The sequence below is a fragment of the Triturus cristatus genome, chromosome 12, assembly GCF_964204655.1.
Source record: "Triturus cristatus chromosome 12, aTriCri1.1, whole genome shotgun sequence".
NCBI classification, from domain to species: domain Eukaryota; kingdom Metazoa; phylum Chordata; class Amphibia; order Caudata; family Salamandridae; genus Triturus; species Triturus cristatus.
Genome location: NC_140595.1, coordinates 84,363,847 through 84,379,395, shown reverse-complemented (window position 1 = coordinate 84,379,395; position 15,549 = coordinate 84,363,847). Strand labels below are relative to the sequence as shown.

Below are 15,549 nucleotides of genomic sequence, written 5' to 3'. Positions count from 1 at the left end.
TGGCCTAGCTCCTCTCTCGCATTGTGCCTGGCTGGTGAACCTCTGCCTCAGTGTGCCTCAGCTCCCAGCACAAGTGTCTGGTGCACACTTTGGCCTAGCTCCTTTCTCGCATTGTGCCTGGCTGATGAACCTCTGCCTCAGTGTGCAACTGCTCCCAGCACAAGTGCCTGGTGCACACTTTGGCCTAGCTCCTCTCTCGCATTGTGCCTGGCTGGTGAACCCCTGCCTCAGTGTGCCTCAGCTCCCAGCACAAGTGTCTGGTGCACACCTTGGCCTAGCTCCTCTCTCGCATTGTGCCTGGCTGGTGAACCTCTGCCTCAGTGTGCCACAGCTCCCAGCACAAGTGCCTGGTGCACACTTTGGCCTAGCTCCTCTCTCGCATTGTGCCTGGCTGGTGAAACTCTGCCTCAGTGTGCCTCAGCTCCCAGCACAAGTGCCTGGTGCACACTTTGGCCTAGCTCCTCTCTCGCATTGTGCCTGGCTGGTGAACCTCTGCCTCAGTGTGCCTCAGCTCCCAGCACAAGTGCCTGGTGCACACTTTGGCCTAGCTCCTCTCTCATATTGTGCCTGGCTGGTGAACCACTGCCTCAGTGTGCCACAGCTCCCAGCACAAGTGCCTGGTGCACACTTTGGCCTAGCTCCTCTCTCGCATTGTACCTGGCTGGGCATCTGCCTCTTTCATTTGACATGGGTCTCTGTCGCCAGAGTGCCTGGCTGGTGATCTTCACCCACCAACACTAGTGCCTGGGGGATACGCCTGTCTGACTTTGATCTGGCTCCAAACTCGAACCGGTCTGGCTGGGACATCATTTTGTTGTATTTGTCAGAGCTCTGTAGAGCGTCACAGTGCCTCGCTGGTGAACCTCTGCCCTACTCTGACATAGCTCCTGACACAAGTGCCTGGTGGATAAAGCGCCTGTCTCACAATTACATAGCTCTGTTGCTGCACATTGCCTGGTTGGTGATTATTTGCCACACAATGACACAGCTCCTCACACAAGAGCCTGACGGCCACTTTGATATCGCTCCTCTCTCTCCACAGTGCCTGGCTGGTGAACCTCTGCCGTAGCTCCTAACACTAAAGCATGACGGACCCTTTGATATAGCTCCTCTCTCTCCACAGTGCCTGGCTGGTGAACCTCTGCCACACACTGGCGCAGCTCCAACAGAGTGCCAGGTGGACACAACGTCTGCTCACTTTGATATAGCTCCTCTCTCTCCACAGTGCCTGGCTGGTGAACCTCTGCCGTAGTTCCTAACACTAGAGCCTGACGGCCACTTTGATATAGCTCCTCTCTCCACAGTGCCTGGCTGGTGAACCTCTGCCATAGCTCCTAATACTAAAGCATGACGGACCCTTTGATATAGCTCCTCTCTTTCCACAGTGCCTGGCTGGTGAACCTCTGCCACACACTGGCGCAGCTCCAACACAGTGCCAGGTGGACACAACGTCTGCTCACTTTGATATAGCTCCTCTCTCTCTCCGCAGTGCCTGGCTGGTGAACCTCTGCCACACTCTGCCGCAGCTCCTCACACAAGAGCGTGACGGCCACTTTGATATAGCTCCTCTCTCTCCACAGTGTCTGGCTGGTGAATCTATGCCAACCTCTGCCGCAGCTCCTCACACAAGAGCCTGACGGACAGTTTGATATAGCTCCTCTCTCTCCACAGTGCCTGGCGGTGAACATCTGCCTCACTCTGAAGCAGCTCCTCGCACAGTGCCTGGAGGATACCCCTCCCTTACCTTGACATAGCCCCTCTCTTGACAGTGAAGCCTTGATTGCTGCCTGGCTCACCCCGTACCTTACCTGGTTCTTTTGTAAAACGCTCTGACACCTTTGAGGACAGTTCGCGCTATATAAAACTGCATTACATTATATAAATCAGTCTGGGTTTATGGTCAGGCACTCCAGGCACTGCGCCCCAGACTCGGGTATGTGCCGGATCCATTCTCTCCCTACCTCCCTCGCTTTCATGCCCACTCCCGGTGCCTGCTGCCTCCACACTCTCCCGCACACGCCTCCTCTTACACCCCCTCCCGGCAGCAGGTTCGCGCCGCAGCCGGCACGGTAAGCAGGCAGCGCCGCGACTGCCGGGGAGCCCAGCAAGGCGCACCGAGCCGGTGAGGGGGGAGTGGGGAAGGGGCGCAAGGAGACTGTCATCTGGACCTGGGAGGGGCAGGTTCCACTTACAACTCTTCCTGCAGCCGGTCCCCAGAGCCTGGAACCTCTGACTTCCGGCCCGGCCAGGAAGTGCCTCGTTCGTCGGCGCTTAGGGGAGGAGCTGAGACTGCTGGTGACCGCTAGGCTTCTTTAGAAGCGGAGCGACACCCGTCCCCTCCACCACCCGCGCGCCTCCTCCCGAGCTACAACCATTTCAACCCCTTTGGAATTTATTTTAATTGCTGATTTTTTATGAATGGCTGCAGCGGCGCTACGTGTGCATATTTTATTTACCTGAATGGATGGTATACAATTTATATAAATGATATACCTGTGTGATGAATAGTTATCAATGAACACAGTGAGGAAAATGCAACATCTTTATATTAAATCTAGACGTGTTGGCTAAGTTTGTACTGTAACTAGCACTTGTAGTGAAAAGCGCTCAGTGAAATTAATTTCTTAAATTGTAGCAACGCATCGAAATCTCCAATTATTTTCTGTGGAAATGTCAATGCTAATTCTTCGTGCATAAATCAAGTGTATGCAGTCACAGCGAGGTGCATGCGTTTTCGTTTACTCACATTTCTGGACCAAAATGAAAATGTATTTTTATAAAACATCTGTAGACATCAGAGCAGGAGCGTGTCCAAAGATGCAGTATAACTCTCTGATCCGTTGAAAGAGAAAATGACAAGTTCGGTTGGTCTTCGTTAGTCTTTTGCCCTTGCTGCTCGCGTGGTACTGGGGCGACAGCAGGTCTTTTAACAAGCATGAAGCGGTCCCGAAAGTGAAAGAGGATCTCTTGTCTTTATGGGGCCATGTGTTTAAACACATGGCCCCATAAAGATAAGAATCCTTTCACGACGCACGGAAGGCAGACGAGCCCGTCCAAATGGGACGGCTCAAAAAGCCGAACGAAAACGTCAGGAACAGCTCTTTTGCAATGGCTGGCCACAGTTTAGCATAAACGGTGACGCCGGCCAATGGAAAAGAGGGGCGAGGCTTAATGCCCTTTACAGAAAATACCCAAAATCATTCAATCTCGCCAGCGAGACTGCGCATGTGCGCAGCCCACGCCAGGCGAGACCTAAAAATTGGCAGCGCCAGAATAGCAGGTCTAACAGATGTGTGGGCCTGTATTTGGCTATTCGGGGGACGGTTTTTTGGCCTGGTTATTACTCTTGATTTCCATGATAATACCATAAACATTGCCTGCAGCAAGTACAAAAGAATGCTATGTCCTGTACCTTACAAAACACCTATCTTGCGTGTCTCTACAAGTTCAAAACTGCCCCGATTTGCAAATGTGGGCTACTATTTTAGCAACTGCAGACCTATTTTATTTTGGTGCCTGGACCTATTTTCTGTCCCAGTACTGCCCTGCTGGCCAAGTCAGTGGATCTTGCCTTTGGGATCTATTGGCTTTGACAATGCATTTTAGCCATGCTGTACCGTATTGAAGAAGGTGATGTGCAGCATGACAAAAAAGTTTTTAAAAAACAGAAGGCACAACAACGCACCCATGCGATAGTGTCAATATATTAGGCGTCTGCATGAACTATTATGCATGCATGCCTATAAAATGACTTGGGGGGGCCATTTTTTTTATTTATTGACCTGAGACCAATCCGTAAATAAAATGGAAATTGAAGAATAACTAGCTCATAACACTTTTAGGGTGGATAGGCCAGCAACAATTTGCTACCTGGGTCCTCTGTTTAAAAAAAATATTTACATTTGAGAAAGGAAAAAAAGAGCAGGAAGAGGGGATGGGGCATCAACAGGAAGCAGGAGGGGGCAGCAATATGGAACGTGGGAACAACGGAGTATGGGAGGCTGAAGCAGCACCCAAGGGAGACGCAATAAGGGGTAGAAGCGTACAAGGACGAGAGCGGTAAAGAGCAAGGTGAAGAGAGGTACACGGGTGAGAGAGCAGCAACAGGGTTATGGGACAGGGAGAAAGAAACACACGGGGGAGACAGCTGGAAAACAGATGCATTCTCAGTGTGCTTAATCAAGAAGAAGAAAATATTGCTCGAAAAATAAATAGTGGAATGAGACAAGTAATGAGGATATGCCCCAGGGGAGGGACAAACACAAAAAGAAGGAAAGCTCATACAAGTTAACAAATAAAAAGGAAGCAAATGACAGTGACCATAAAGCCAACCAATTGTAAGGAATGGGCGGTTCTAAGCCCCTTCTAAGCTGAAATTAGGTTTATTTGCAAACAACTTGCACAAAGTCATAAAATGAGGCTGATTGCTGGGTGTTTCTATGCAGCAACAGAGAGGTAGACGTAGATAATGGTAAAGACCCTACGGACTAAAAATTGCTGAGCCTGTGGGCTCCATCACTAAAGCAACAGAGGGCTCTGTTTGGAACTGGGAGGGACAAAGAATCAGACACAGAAAGGGTGCGTCACTGTGTATGGCTTGCCTGGAGGCTGCGGCACAGAAGGCTCAGAGAACTGGACTGTGGGGTCTAAAAAAAGCTAACCGCAGCAACGAGTGGTAACGTATGCAATGCACACCCTCAGATAAACGTATATGCAAAAGCTGAATATTTGATGGGCCATCTCAGGTTTTCTGGATCTGACACATCACCCTGAGCCCCTAGCCTTACCTTGCAGCTGGACCCACTGCACTCACACAAGTGACAGTCAAGTTATAAAAGCACTGGCAGCTGTTAGAGTAAGGGGTGACATGACTTCATCTCAACAGTCAAAATGAAGCTGCAGCAGCTCTCATTCTGGCCCAGTTAAGATAAAACACTGATGATGACTTGGCACGCGCTGCACTATAAACAAACAATACCACATATGGCTTCTGTCTAACCTGTATATGTGCTTTTTATAAGGAGGAAGTTATACTATTATTTTGCCTCTGAATGCTTTTTAGTGTCTATCCATTCTGCAATTTTAGTTTTCCCCAGGGAGTGTGGGTTGGGGAGTGTTCCATGGGTAGTGTCTGTAGACAACCCTTTCCCAGAAGAGTGAGCTTGGTTTGGAAGGGGTGTTGAGTTTTTCCTAGTTGGTGGGGTCATCTTGTGGTCTGCCTCCATGCCCATGTGAAGCCGGGATACGTTTGGGATGTTTCTGGGATCACTCGCAGGGACGATGGGGTGCTCCGACCTTCTGTCGAATCTAGAGGTGCAGTCCATCGCTTTGAATCTGGTTGACTCTGTACTTGACAGTACGGAGAGCTCCCTTTCCTATGCGTTGGGTGATTGATCGTTAAGGTGTTCGAGTTGGTTGTCCCTGTTGATGTGTTCTCCAGCTGTACATGTCCATAGATGTTGATGTGTCCATAAACAACAAAATCCAAAGTGGGTTGGATGGCTAACAGGTGGATGAGAGGATAAATTGGTCAGAGACCTCTACTATATTTATATACGTACCAAAAGGTAATCCAGGAACAAATTACAATTTCAAAAAGTTACTTGCTTGAGAAAAGTTCTTCATCTTGTCAGGAATTAAACCTGCCCCAATATTAGCTCAGTGAGCGAACAAAGAAACAGGGTCCATCAGTAACATGGACAGCGGCCTGTGGTGGAGCCGACTCAATACATTCTTTCACTCCACTACCAAGCAAGCTCTGCTGCAAAAAGCAATGTTTACCATCAGTAATACCGCCAGCATTTTAAACTCATTACTTATTTGTAAGGAGCAAAGGTACACACGAGTGCTTTTTTTTTTTTTTTTTTTTTTAAATGCAGGGATGGGACACTCCCCACCCATCCCCGATATGAATAGGCTCGGCTGATTGTAACACTGCCTGCTTTTTCACAGCTCACTTTTGGGAGCTTGCCCTTCAGATGTATAGCATGCAATAAGGCAGACACGTGAAGTTTTTTAGGAAACAAAAAAAGAATGTAACGACATCAGGCTGAGACAAGCAGAAATGATTATCTCCCATTAAAAGCGTAAAACCCAAAGACAGCATTAGCATTGTCGGGTTTCGCTACTTTTTCCAGATTTCCACATGAGATCGACCCCCCAGATCAAGAGTTTGGGAGTGGGGCGGGTTTATTGCGCAATTGTTGATTAAGCTTTGAAATGCATGAGCAGTCTCACCTATTTTTAATGAAAACATCCAGGAAAACCTTTTGCTTTGCACGACCCCTTTGCAGAAAAATATTCAAGCCTGATTGAAGGCCTCGAGGTCGGGTGTTCTGCCTCTTTCTGCCCGGACGCCCACAGCCGCTCCCTGGACCACCCCCACCCCCACCTCCCATGAGCTTTTTGTTGAGCCACTGCTGGCCTTCACGACACAGCAGTTTTTCCCTCTTAAAGGTGGGGACTTGGGGCGGAGATCAGGTGGTTGGGCCACCATCTAAGCCTGTGGCAGGGTACACTCATAGCTGGCACTAAGGCAGGTAGACACCTTGGGGAAACAGCCATTACCACGCGGCCACTACCACACATTACCGTTACAACGCAGGTACCGTTACCAAGCATAACCATTACCACGCAGGATTGTACAACGCATATGCCTTTACCACTTATACCTTTACAACACATTTCATTGTAAAGGCATGAATGGTGAAAGCATTTGCATTTTAAATGTATAGATGTGTATGTATATATATATATTCACTTAAAAAACCATAGGTTTCACACACGTTATAGTTAGGAATTAGCATTTAAAAAACCTTGCAAATTCACTTAAAAAACCATAGGTTTCACACATGTTACAGTTAGCTGGACATTTCCCTCGTAAAAAACCAATGAAATTCCCCCGTTATAGTTAGTGCAGGCAACTATAACTCACGCGACCGCAATCCTCTGCTGATGACGTCCGATATTACATCACTGTATTTAGACACCTATTTACCCATGTCTTCTTCCATTAATCTTTAGCTATACATATATTACAAATATTTATTTTTCAGAAAGACACATATGTAATCAGTGATGTAATATCTGACGTCCTCAGCAGAGGATTGCGGTCGCGCTTTTTCGAAAAAAAAATAAATGTTTTTTTCACCCTTGGGGGTCCTTCAGTGACCCCCTGACAAAGGCTAGGGGGTCAGGAACTGTCCACCCTGCCCCCTTTTCACGTTCTCCACCTTTGATTTTCACTGCCTCAGACTGCGAGAGACAAAATGGCGGCCGACACTTCCTGATTTCGACCGATTCGAATATTTACTGACATCTAACAAACAATCAGAATTGCGCTCGCACATGTCACCGTGCGCGCACGGTGCTCGCCTATAGATATATATGTACTTTTAACTGCAATTTTCTCAGGAACTAATGAACAGATTGACTCCAGATATGCAAAAGGCACATCCCTGACCTGAGGACTACCTCTTTGCCAAATTTAAAGTAATTCTGTTCAGCCGTTTGGGCTGTACCTTGGACTAAAGGTCCCTATGGAAAATTGCATGGGAAAAACGCGTTTTGGGACCCCCCTTTTTTCTCAGCCCCCGCTTGACGAATCCCCCCCGAGACTTTCAGGGTAGGAGCGGAGCGCCCCACCTATTTTGAAAATTTCGCAAGGATTCATCAATCGGCGCCAAAGTTATGCCAAATAGAATGTTGCGGATTTCCTATGGAAACACGGTCCTAACTATAACTATCTACTGGCGACCGCCAGTAGATAATATATATATACACATACAAACATATATACTACTAGGGAAAGTGTTTTTTCTTTTTAAAGGGTTTAATGTGGTCATGTTTATGGTGGGTATGTGTTTTTGGGTGCCATGAGAAATTTTAGGGTTTATGGTGGGTATGAATTTATGGGTGACGAGGGTAATTATAGGGTTCAGAGTATGGCTTTTTGTGTGGCAAGGGTAATAAACCCCTTTGCGTGTGTGTATATATATATATATATTCACTGAAAAAACCATAGGTTTCACACACGTTATAGTTAGGAATTAGCATTTAAAAAACCTTGCAAATTCACTGAAAAAAACCATAGGTTTCACACATGTTATAGTTAGCGGAAATTTTACTGATAAAAAACCAATGAAATTCCCCCGTTATAGTTAGTGCAGGCAACTATAACTCACGCGACCGTAATCCTCTGCTGATGACATATGTGTCTTTATGAAAAAAAAATATTTGTAATATATGTATAGCTAAAATTTAATGGAAGAAGACATGGGCAAATAAGTGTCTAAATACAGTATTAGCATCAGCAGAGGATTACGGTCGCGTGAGTTATAGTTGCCTGCACTAACTATAACGGGGGAATTTCATTGGTTTTTTATCAGTAAAATTTCCGCTAACTATAACATGTGTGAAACCTATGGTTTTTTCAGTGAATTTGCAAGGTTTTTTAAATGCTAATTCCTGACTATAACGTGTGTGAAACCTATGGTTTTTTTCAGTGAATTTGTACGGTTTTTTAAATGCTAAGTTACTTTACGCCATTCGTGGCGTGCGCGCCCACTTAACGCAGTTCGTTCCGTGCGCCCACTTTACGCAGTTAGTGCCGTGCACGCACGGTGGGCACGCGGTGCGCTATGCGCACCGCGTGCCCACGTTACGCTAGATGGGCCATGTACGCACGATGCACTTCGCGCACCGTGCGCACATGGAGGACATATTATGCGCTTCCTTGTGATAGGTAATCTGTTGAAATTTTTTGGGGAAATGCTGTGCTCTTGTATGCCATGCACAAATGGTGGCCTTCGGCAAACATTTGCACACGGGGTGGAGAGAGTGGTTTTTTTTTTTTTTAATAATTATTTACCGTACGCGTACGGTAAGCGTACGGTAAGCGTAATCGGCGAAATTTTCGAAAGATAAAAAATTACAGTTTTTTGCCTTGGGGGATCTTTGAAGACTCAACTAACATGGTTATGTGCATGGGCGCTGTCTAAAAAGCCCCTTTATATGTTTTTGGCATTTGTTTATCAGCTCCCCCCTCAGAGTGCGAGAGAGAAAATGGCGGCCGGCGCTTCCTGGTTTCGACCGATTCGAATGTTTACTAAGATCTAAGGGCCAATCAGAATCGCGCTCGCGCACGCCACCGTACGCGTACGGTAAGCGCACCGTAAGCTGGCTCAGATATATATATTGATTTAAAGGCTATTTTCTCAGAATCTACTGAACAGATTTACACCAAACCTACAAAAGGCACTTCCTTGACCTGAGGACTACCTCTCTGCCAAATTTCAAGTAATTCTGTTCAGCCGTTCGGGCTGTAGCTGTGTCTAAAGGTCCTATGGAAAAATGCATGGGAAAAACGCGTTTTGGGACCCCCCTTTTATCTCAGCCCCCGCTTGACGAATCCCCCCCGAGACTTTCAGGGTAGGAGCGGAGCGTAGCGCCCCACCTATTTTGAAAAATTCGCAAGGATTCGTCGACCGGCGCAAAAGTTATTCAAAATAGAATGTTGCGGATTTCCTATGGAAACGTGGTCCTAACTATAACTACCTACTGGCGACCGCCAGTAGGTAATATATATATATATATATATTACCTACTGGCGGTCGCCAGTAGGTAGTTATAGTTAGGACCACGTTTCCATAGGAAAACCTCAACATTCTATTTTGAATAACTTTGGCGCCGGTCGACGAATCCTCGCGAATTTCTCAAAATAGGTGGGGCGCTACGCTCCGCTCCTACCCTGAAAGTCTCGGGGGGATTCGTCAAGCGGGGGCTGAGATAAAAGGGGGGTCCCAAAACGCGTTTTTCCCATGCATTTTTCCATAGGACCTTTAGAACGAGCTACAGCCCGAACGGCTGAACAGAATTACTAGAAATTTGGCAGAGAGGTAGTCCCTAGGTCAAGGAAGTGCCTTTTGTAGGTTTGGTGTAAATCTGTTCAGTAGATTCTGAGAAAATAGCCTTTAAATCAATATATATATCTGAGCCCGCTTACGGTACGCTTACCGTACGCTTACCGTACGCTTACCGTAAGCTTACGGTGGTGTGCGCGAGCGCGATTCTGATTGGCTCTTAGATCTTAGTAAACATTCGAATCGGCCGAAACCAGGAAGCGGCGTCCGCCATTTTGTCTCTCGCACTGAGTGTTGTTTATCAAACATGATGGCCAAAAACATGTTACGGGGCTGTTTTGACAACTCCCTCCCACATAGTCATGTTGAGGGAGTCCCCAAACATCCCCCAAGAGCAAAAACGGTTTTATTTTTTTTTCGGCAATTTCGCGGGGTACGCTTACCGTACGCTTACCGTACGCTTACCGTAAGCTTACCGTAAGCTTACGGTAAAAAAATAAAAATAAAAAAAACACTATCCACACTTACCCCACCCCCTGTGCTTTTGGTGGCCGCAGGCCACCAAATGTGCAGGGCTTATTAATAGAGAAAAAAAACGTAATTTTGGCAACATGAAATTATAAAATCGAAATAAAAAAAACACTATCCACATTGACCTCACCCCCTGTGCTTTTGGTGGCCGAAGGCCACCAAATGTACAGGGCTTATTAAAGTTGATAAAAACCGTGCACGGAACGAACTGCGTTAAGTGGGCGCGCACGCCACAAATGGCGTAAAGTAACTTAGCATTTAAAAAACCGTACAAATTCACTGAAAAAACCATAGGTTTCACACACGTTATAGTTAGGAAATAGCATTTAAAAAACCTTGCTAATTCACTGAAAAAACCATAGGTTTCACACATGTTATAGTTAGCTGGACATTTTACTGATAAAAAACCAATGAAATTCCCCCGTTATAGTTACTGTAGGCAACTATAACTCACGCGACCGTAATCCTCTGCTGATGACATATGTGTCTTTATGAAAAAAAAATATTTGTAATATATGTATAGCTAAAATTTAATGGAAGAAGATATGGGCAAATAAGTGTCTAAATACAGTATTAGCATCAGCAGAGGATTGCGGTCGCGTGAGTTATAGTTGCCTACAGTAACTATAACGGGGGAATTTCATTGGTTTTTTATCAGTAAAATGTCCAGCTAACTATAACATGTGTGAAACCTATGGTTTTTTCAGTGAATATATATATATATAAAATCTACTGGCAGTCGCCAGTAGATAGTTATAGTTAGGACCGTGTTTCCATAGGAAATCCGCAACATTCTATTTGGAATAACTTTGGCGCCAGTTGACGAATCCTCGCGAATTTTTCAAAACTAATGGGCCGCTACGCTCCGCTCCTACCCTGAAAGTCTCAGGGGGATTCGTCAAGCGGGGGCTGAGAAAAAAGGGGGTCCCAAAACGCGTTTTCCCCGCGCAAAAATTTAAAATAAATACATAACTTAGCATTTAAAAAAACGTACAAATTCACTGAAAAAACCATAGGTTTCACACACGTTATAGTTAGGAATTAGCATTTAAAAAACCTTGCAAATTCACTTAAAAAACCATAGGTTTCACACAAGTTATAGTTAGCTGTACATTTCACTCGTAAAAAACCAATGAAATTCCACGTTATAGTTAGATCAGGTAACTATAACTTGCGCGACCGCAATGCACAATGTGTCATTTCAGATGTCATCATTGATGTCATGAGTGATGTCACTGACCATGTCATAAGTGATGTAATATGTGACGTCATCAGCAGTTTATTGTGGGCGCGCAAGTTATAGTTACCTGATCTAACTATAACGTGGAATTTCATTGGTTTTTTACGAGTGAAATGTACAGCTAACTATAACTTGTGTGAAACCTATGGTTTATTAAGTGAATATATATATATATATATATATTTAGAGATAGAGATAGAGATAGAGAGAGAGATAGAGAGAGAGATAGAGAGAGAGAGGTTTATACTTACCTGTAAAATACTTATATTTACTAGTGAAACCTTTAAGACACATATGCCTTCACCATTCATGCTTTTACAACGAAAATCGTGGTGAAGGCATATGCGTGGAAAAGGCATATGCGTGGTAAAGGTTATTGTATTGTAACGGTCACATTGTTGTGGCATGCGTTATAACACAATGCGCGGTTCCGTCATACATTCGACACCTTGGCCTAAGATATTTCTAAAGTAGGTCAAATTTTGGAGATTGGTCATTTTTTACTCCGAGAGTGAGCAGTGAACTTCAGAGGTAAAGGGGCTTGGGGTAGGACACTTTAGTGACTATCCATACTCTTCACAGGTACAGGTACTCTTATAGTATGCCTTGTGGAGGGGTGGGGTGGCTCTTGAACCAGGGGACCGAGTTATGACCCGGTGGCCTAGGCACATCTACTGTATTGGTGCCGGTTCCCTTATTAGGTTTTCCTTCTCCTTTCTACCTTTCCTTCCTTTTTTTGACTTTACTCTCCCTCTTGTCAATGTCTTGGGGTGAAAATAAGCCCAGGTTCCCAAAAATGCGTGTTGGTGCCCAACACCTGTAACAAACTGCGCAAATTATGCGCCGTTTACACTCTACACACAAAAAAGGAAGTGACACCAGTTATTTACGGTTTCAGAAATGACACAGCGGGGTATGAAACACCACAGTTATCATCAAATATATACATTGTGACTGTTCTTTGAGAAAGGAGTGTCCATCTGTTTACAACCGGTTTGCTTATGCACAACACAAACTGTTTTCCTTTATTCCCTTCTCAGAAAAAAACACGAGAATTATGTTGTAGGTACCTTGGACTGCCAATTAGTAATTAATAATCACAAAACTATTGATTCCACCTAAGTATTCAAACACCTTAATTTACTTCTTAGTCACTACTTTTTCCTACAGCATGTGGCCAGATTAGGAGATTCAGATCCTCTCAGCGATTCTGAAGTTCCCACTTCCGTGTCCTAAAACTTGCTTTTACGAGCCATACCAGTATTTTTCAAGCACGTCAGTAGTCTTCAGTTTCCCAGTTTGAGATCTTATAATCTCACTTCATATGCATAAATCTGTTTCAACCAAACATTGGTATTTCAATCCTGAGTCAGGGCATTTTGAGCTAATGTTCTGGGATCACAAAGGCTCGTTTCAACCTTCCTGTGTTCATATCACCCTTTTTGTTTTTTAGGTCTCGCCTTGCTATCGCGTAAGCGATCGCAAAGCGAGACTATTGTAAGGGGCTCCCAAAAGTGCTCCGAAAAGCGGATTGCATGGCGAGCACGCTCACAATCACGCGCATCGTGCTGCCATGCAATCCGTTTGGCATCGCACTTCAAAGGGTCCGCTCCCCCGCCTGGAATGCGCTCCCCCGCCACCGCCAAGCGCGCGCGCCATGCTCCGCCGGGCTAGTCTTGTTTTTCTCGTGCATGGCATCTCTTCCGCCTTGTTGTGTTTGTACTTCAGGGCCGCCACCGCTGCCTCAGAGCCACGCCAGCACCGCAAAAGCATGGGCATAGTATGCCATGCACACTAGACCTGCCATACTGTTTGTTGTGTTTGTATGCGCTGCTCCCCGCTCTACTTCTGGATATGCCGCCGCAAGCTCAGAGCCCTGCCAGTACCACAGCGGCGTGGGCACAGTGTGCCATGCACACTCAACCTGATGAATCAGGGACAGACCCTGCTAACATGCTACGCCATGACTTTGGGTGCATAAAAGCCTCTGCTGACCCTGCTAACGCGGCGCACCCCCAACTTCCTGTGCACTTCATGGGCCGCGGCGCACATAGGTTCTATTTACATAGTTGCCGTGCTTTGTTTGATCACGGTGCACGCTTGTTCTTTACTGCCTCCTAATTAATTAATGCAGGCAAGGCGTTAATTCCGGCTTCTTCTCCAGCACATGGACCAAGCACAGATTCATTGAACTTCGTTAGTGTATCTCCTCTGCATACGCTGTGTTTCAGGTACTTTTTTTTGTTTAACCATGTTCCTTCTTTCACCTCCCTCTCACCACTTCCCCGTGCTGCTGACAACCCTTTCCCCACTTTCCCCGTCATCCGCGCTTGTTTACCATCGTTTTGCAGTGTTTACAACGTCTATCTCCATGGCAGGGAGACAAATGCAAGTCCCTTCACTGTACACCTTCTGTAAATGTACTGTACTTTTCAACCATAAATTTCCTTCTATGGCTGGCTCCTTCATGTTTCTGCTCAGTTTGTTTGCTTGACGTTTTAGAAGCCTTGGAACCACATCCCCCCCAGTATTTCTTATCACACTCCAAGCTCATCTCTCAACTCCGTCCGAAAATAAACAATCTCGCCCCCAAATACACATGAACCATCTCTTTTCCGTCACGATGCGCAATCTGTGCTTTCCAGAATACTGCAAACATCATGTTTTGTCAAAATAACGTGGCTTGTGAGCATCTACCCCAGGTTTTATCTGTTGGTGCGTTCTGTTTACTTTGGTCTTTTCCTCCCTTTCACTATTCATATCCCACACCTCTTCCTCTACCTCTCCCTATATTCCTCTTCCACTGTCTCCCATCATCTTGCTCCCTCCCTTGCTCGCTATTTATCTGTCCATTCTTTAAATAGGAAATTAACATTCCGGTTAAAAACAAACATTTGCAATGCAATAGGTCTCGCATTACTGAAAATTAGAGCTGTTGGTGTTGCATTATTATTTGCTACGCCAAAAGCTCAAACTTTTTCTAATGCGAGACCTATTGCATTGCAAATGCTTGTTATCTTTATTACTTCCTAGATTTTTGTCTCTGGTTGCAGTTGTTAGGCCACCAACAGGGATTACAGCTAATTTAGGGCCAGTGGTGACCTAGCTTATAGGAATTTAGTCCAGGAAATTCTGGTTTCCTTAAAGTCCTTTGGTGACATCAGATAGGACCTCATCTTAACCCACAGCCCCATAATTCTCAAATGAAAGGGTTCCTTACCGCTTAAAACTGGCCGGGAGTGAAAACTTACTCCACCAACTTTCACTTTGTTTTTGATGTAGATTTAGTCCTCTTTCCTGAAGCTGGTATCACTTTCTTCTCAAGGGCAATCATGTGCAACTAAAGGATACATCTTTAGCTCGAGTCCTGTGGTACAGCAAGCTCCACACCAAGTCTGTGTATACTCGCCCACCACAGTACCTATGTCATTCTTAAATGTAGGTCCTCCCTTAGCCGCAAGACAAGTTCCACATGCCCACCCTGTACTACAACTTGTACATCTTTTGAAAGACTCCATCTGAAGTCCTCATGGTACTGATGGTCGCAGAGATTACACTGCAGGAGGCACCCACTTTTACACTATATTTCACAGCAAAACACACTGCATTGAAAAGATTTCGATTACTCAATGGAGCCGCCTTCCACCAACATGTATGTTTGCCAGCTTGGACTTAACATGCTCCATGCATTTGGGATAGGAAAACAGTTACATGGCACTTACTTGTAGAACTGCAGCAGACAGACACGCGGAGCTTCAGGCAACCCCCAGCACTGTCTTTGTCTGGAACAGCTAGAAAGACAATAAAAAGAAAAGGAGTAAATTGAAATTCATCCACAAGTTTTGTTTTGTTATTTTTTTAATAAATCGCTGAAGGAAAAGAAGGCTTTTCAATCAACTGCAACTCTCAGCGTCCTCT

At 45.5% G+C, this 15,549-nt stretch overlaps 1 protein-coding gene and 1 long non-coding RNA gene across 2 annotated transcripts in view; one reads left to right on the top strand and one right to left on the bottom strand.

The window, feature by feature from the left end:
* EFNA4 (ephrin A4) overlaps positions 1 to 15,549 on the bottom strand; it is a 202,896-nt gene that overhangs the window by 14,194 nt on the left and 173,153 nt on the right. The window contains exon 3 of the mRNA XM_085636812.1: positions 15,354 to 15,422. Coding sequence (XP_085492938.1) covers positions 15,354 to 15,422 — 69 coding nt within the window. The remainder of the gene's footprint in view (positions 1 to 15,353; positions 15,423 to 15,549) is intronic.
* Positions 1 to 15,549, top strand: part of LOC146772654 (uncharacterized) — a 249,458-nt gene that overhangs the window by 215,650 nt on the left and 18,259 nt on the right. The gene's annotated exons all lie outside the window — the stretch shown is intronic.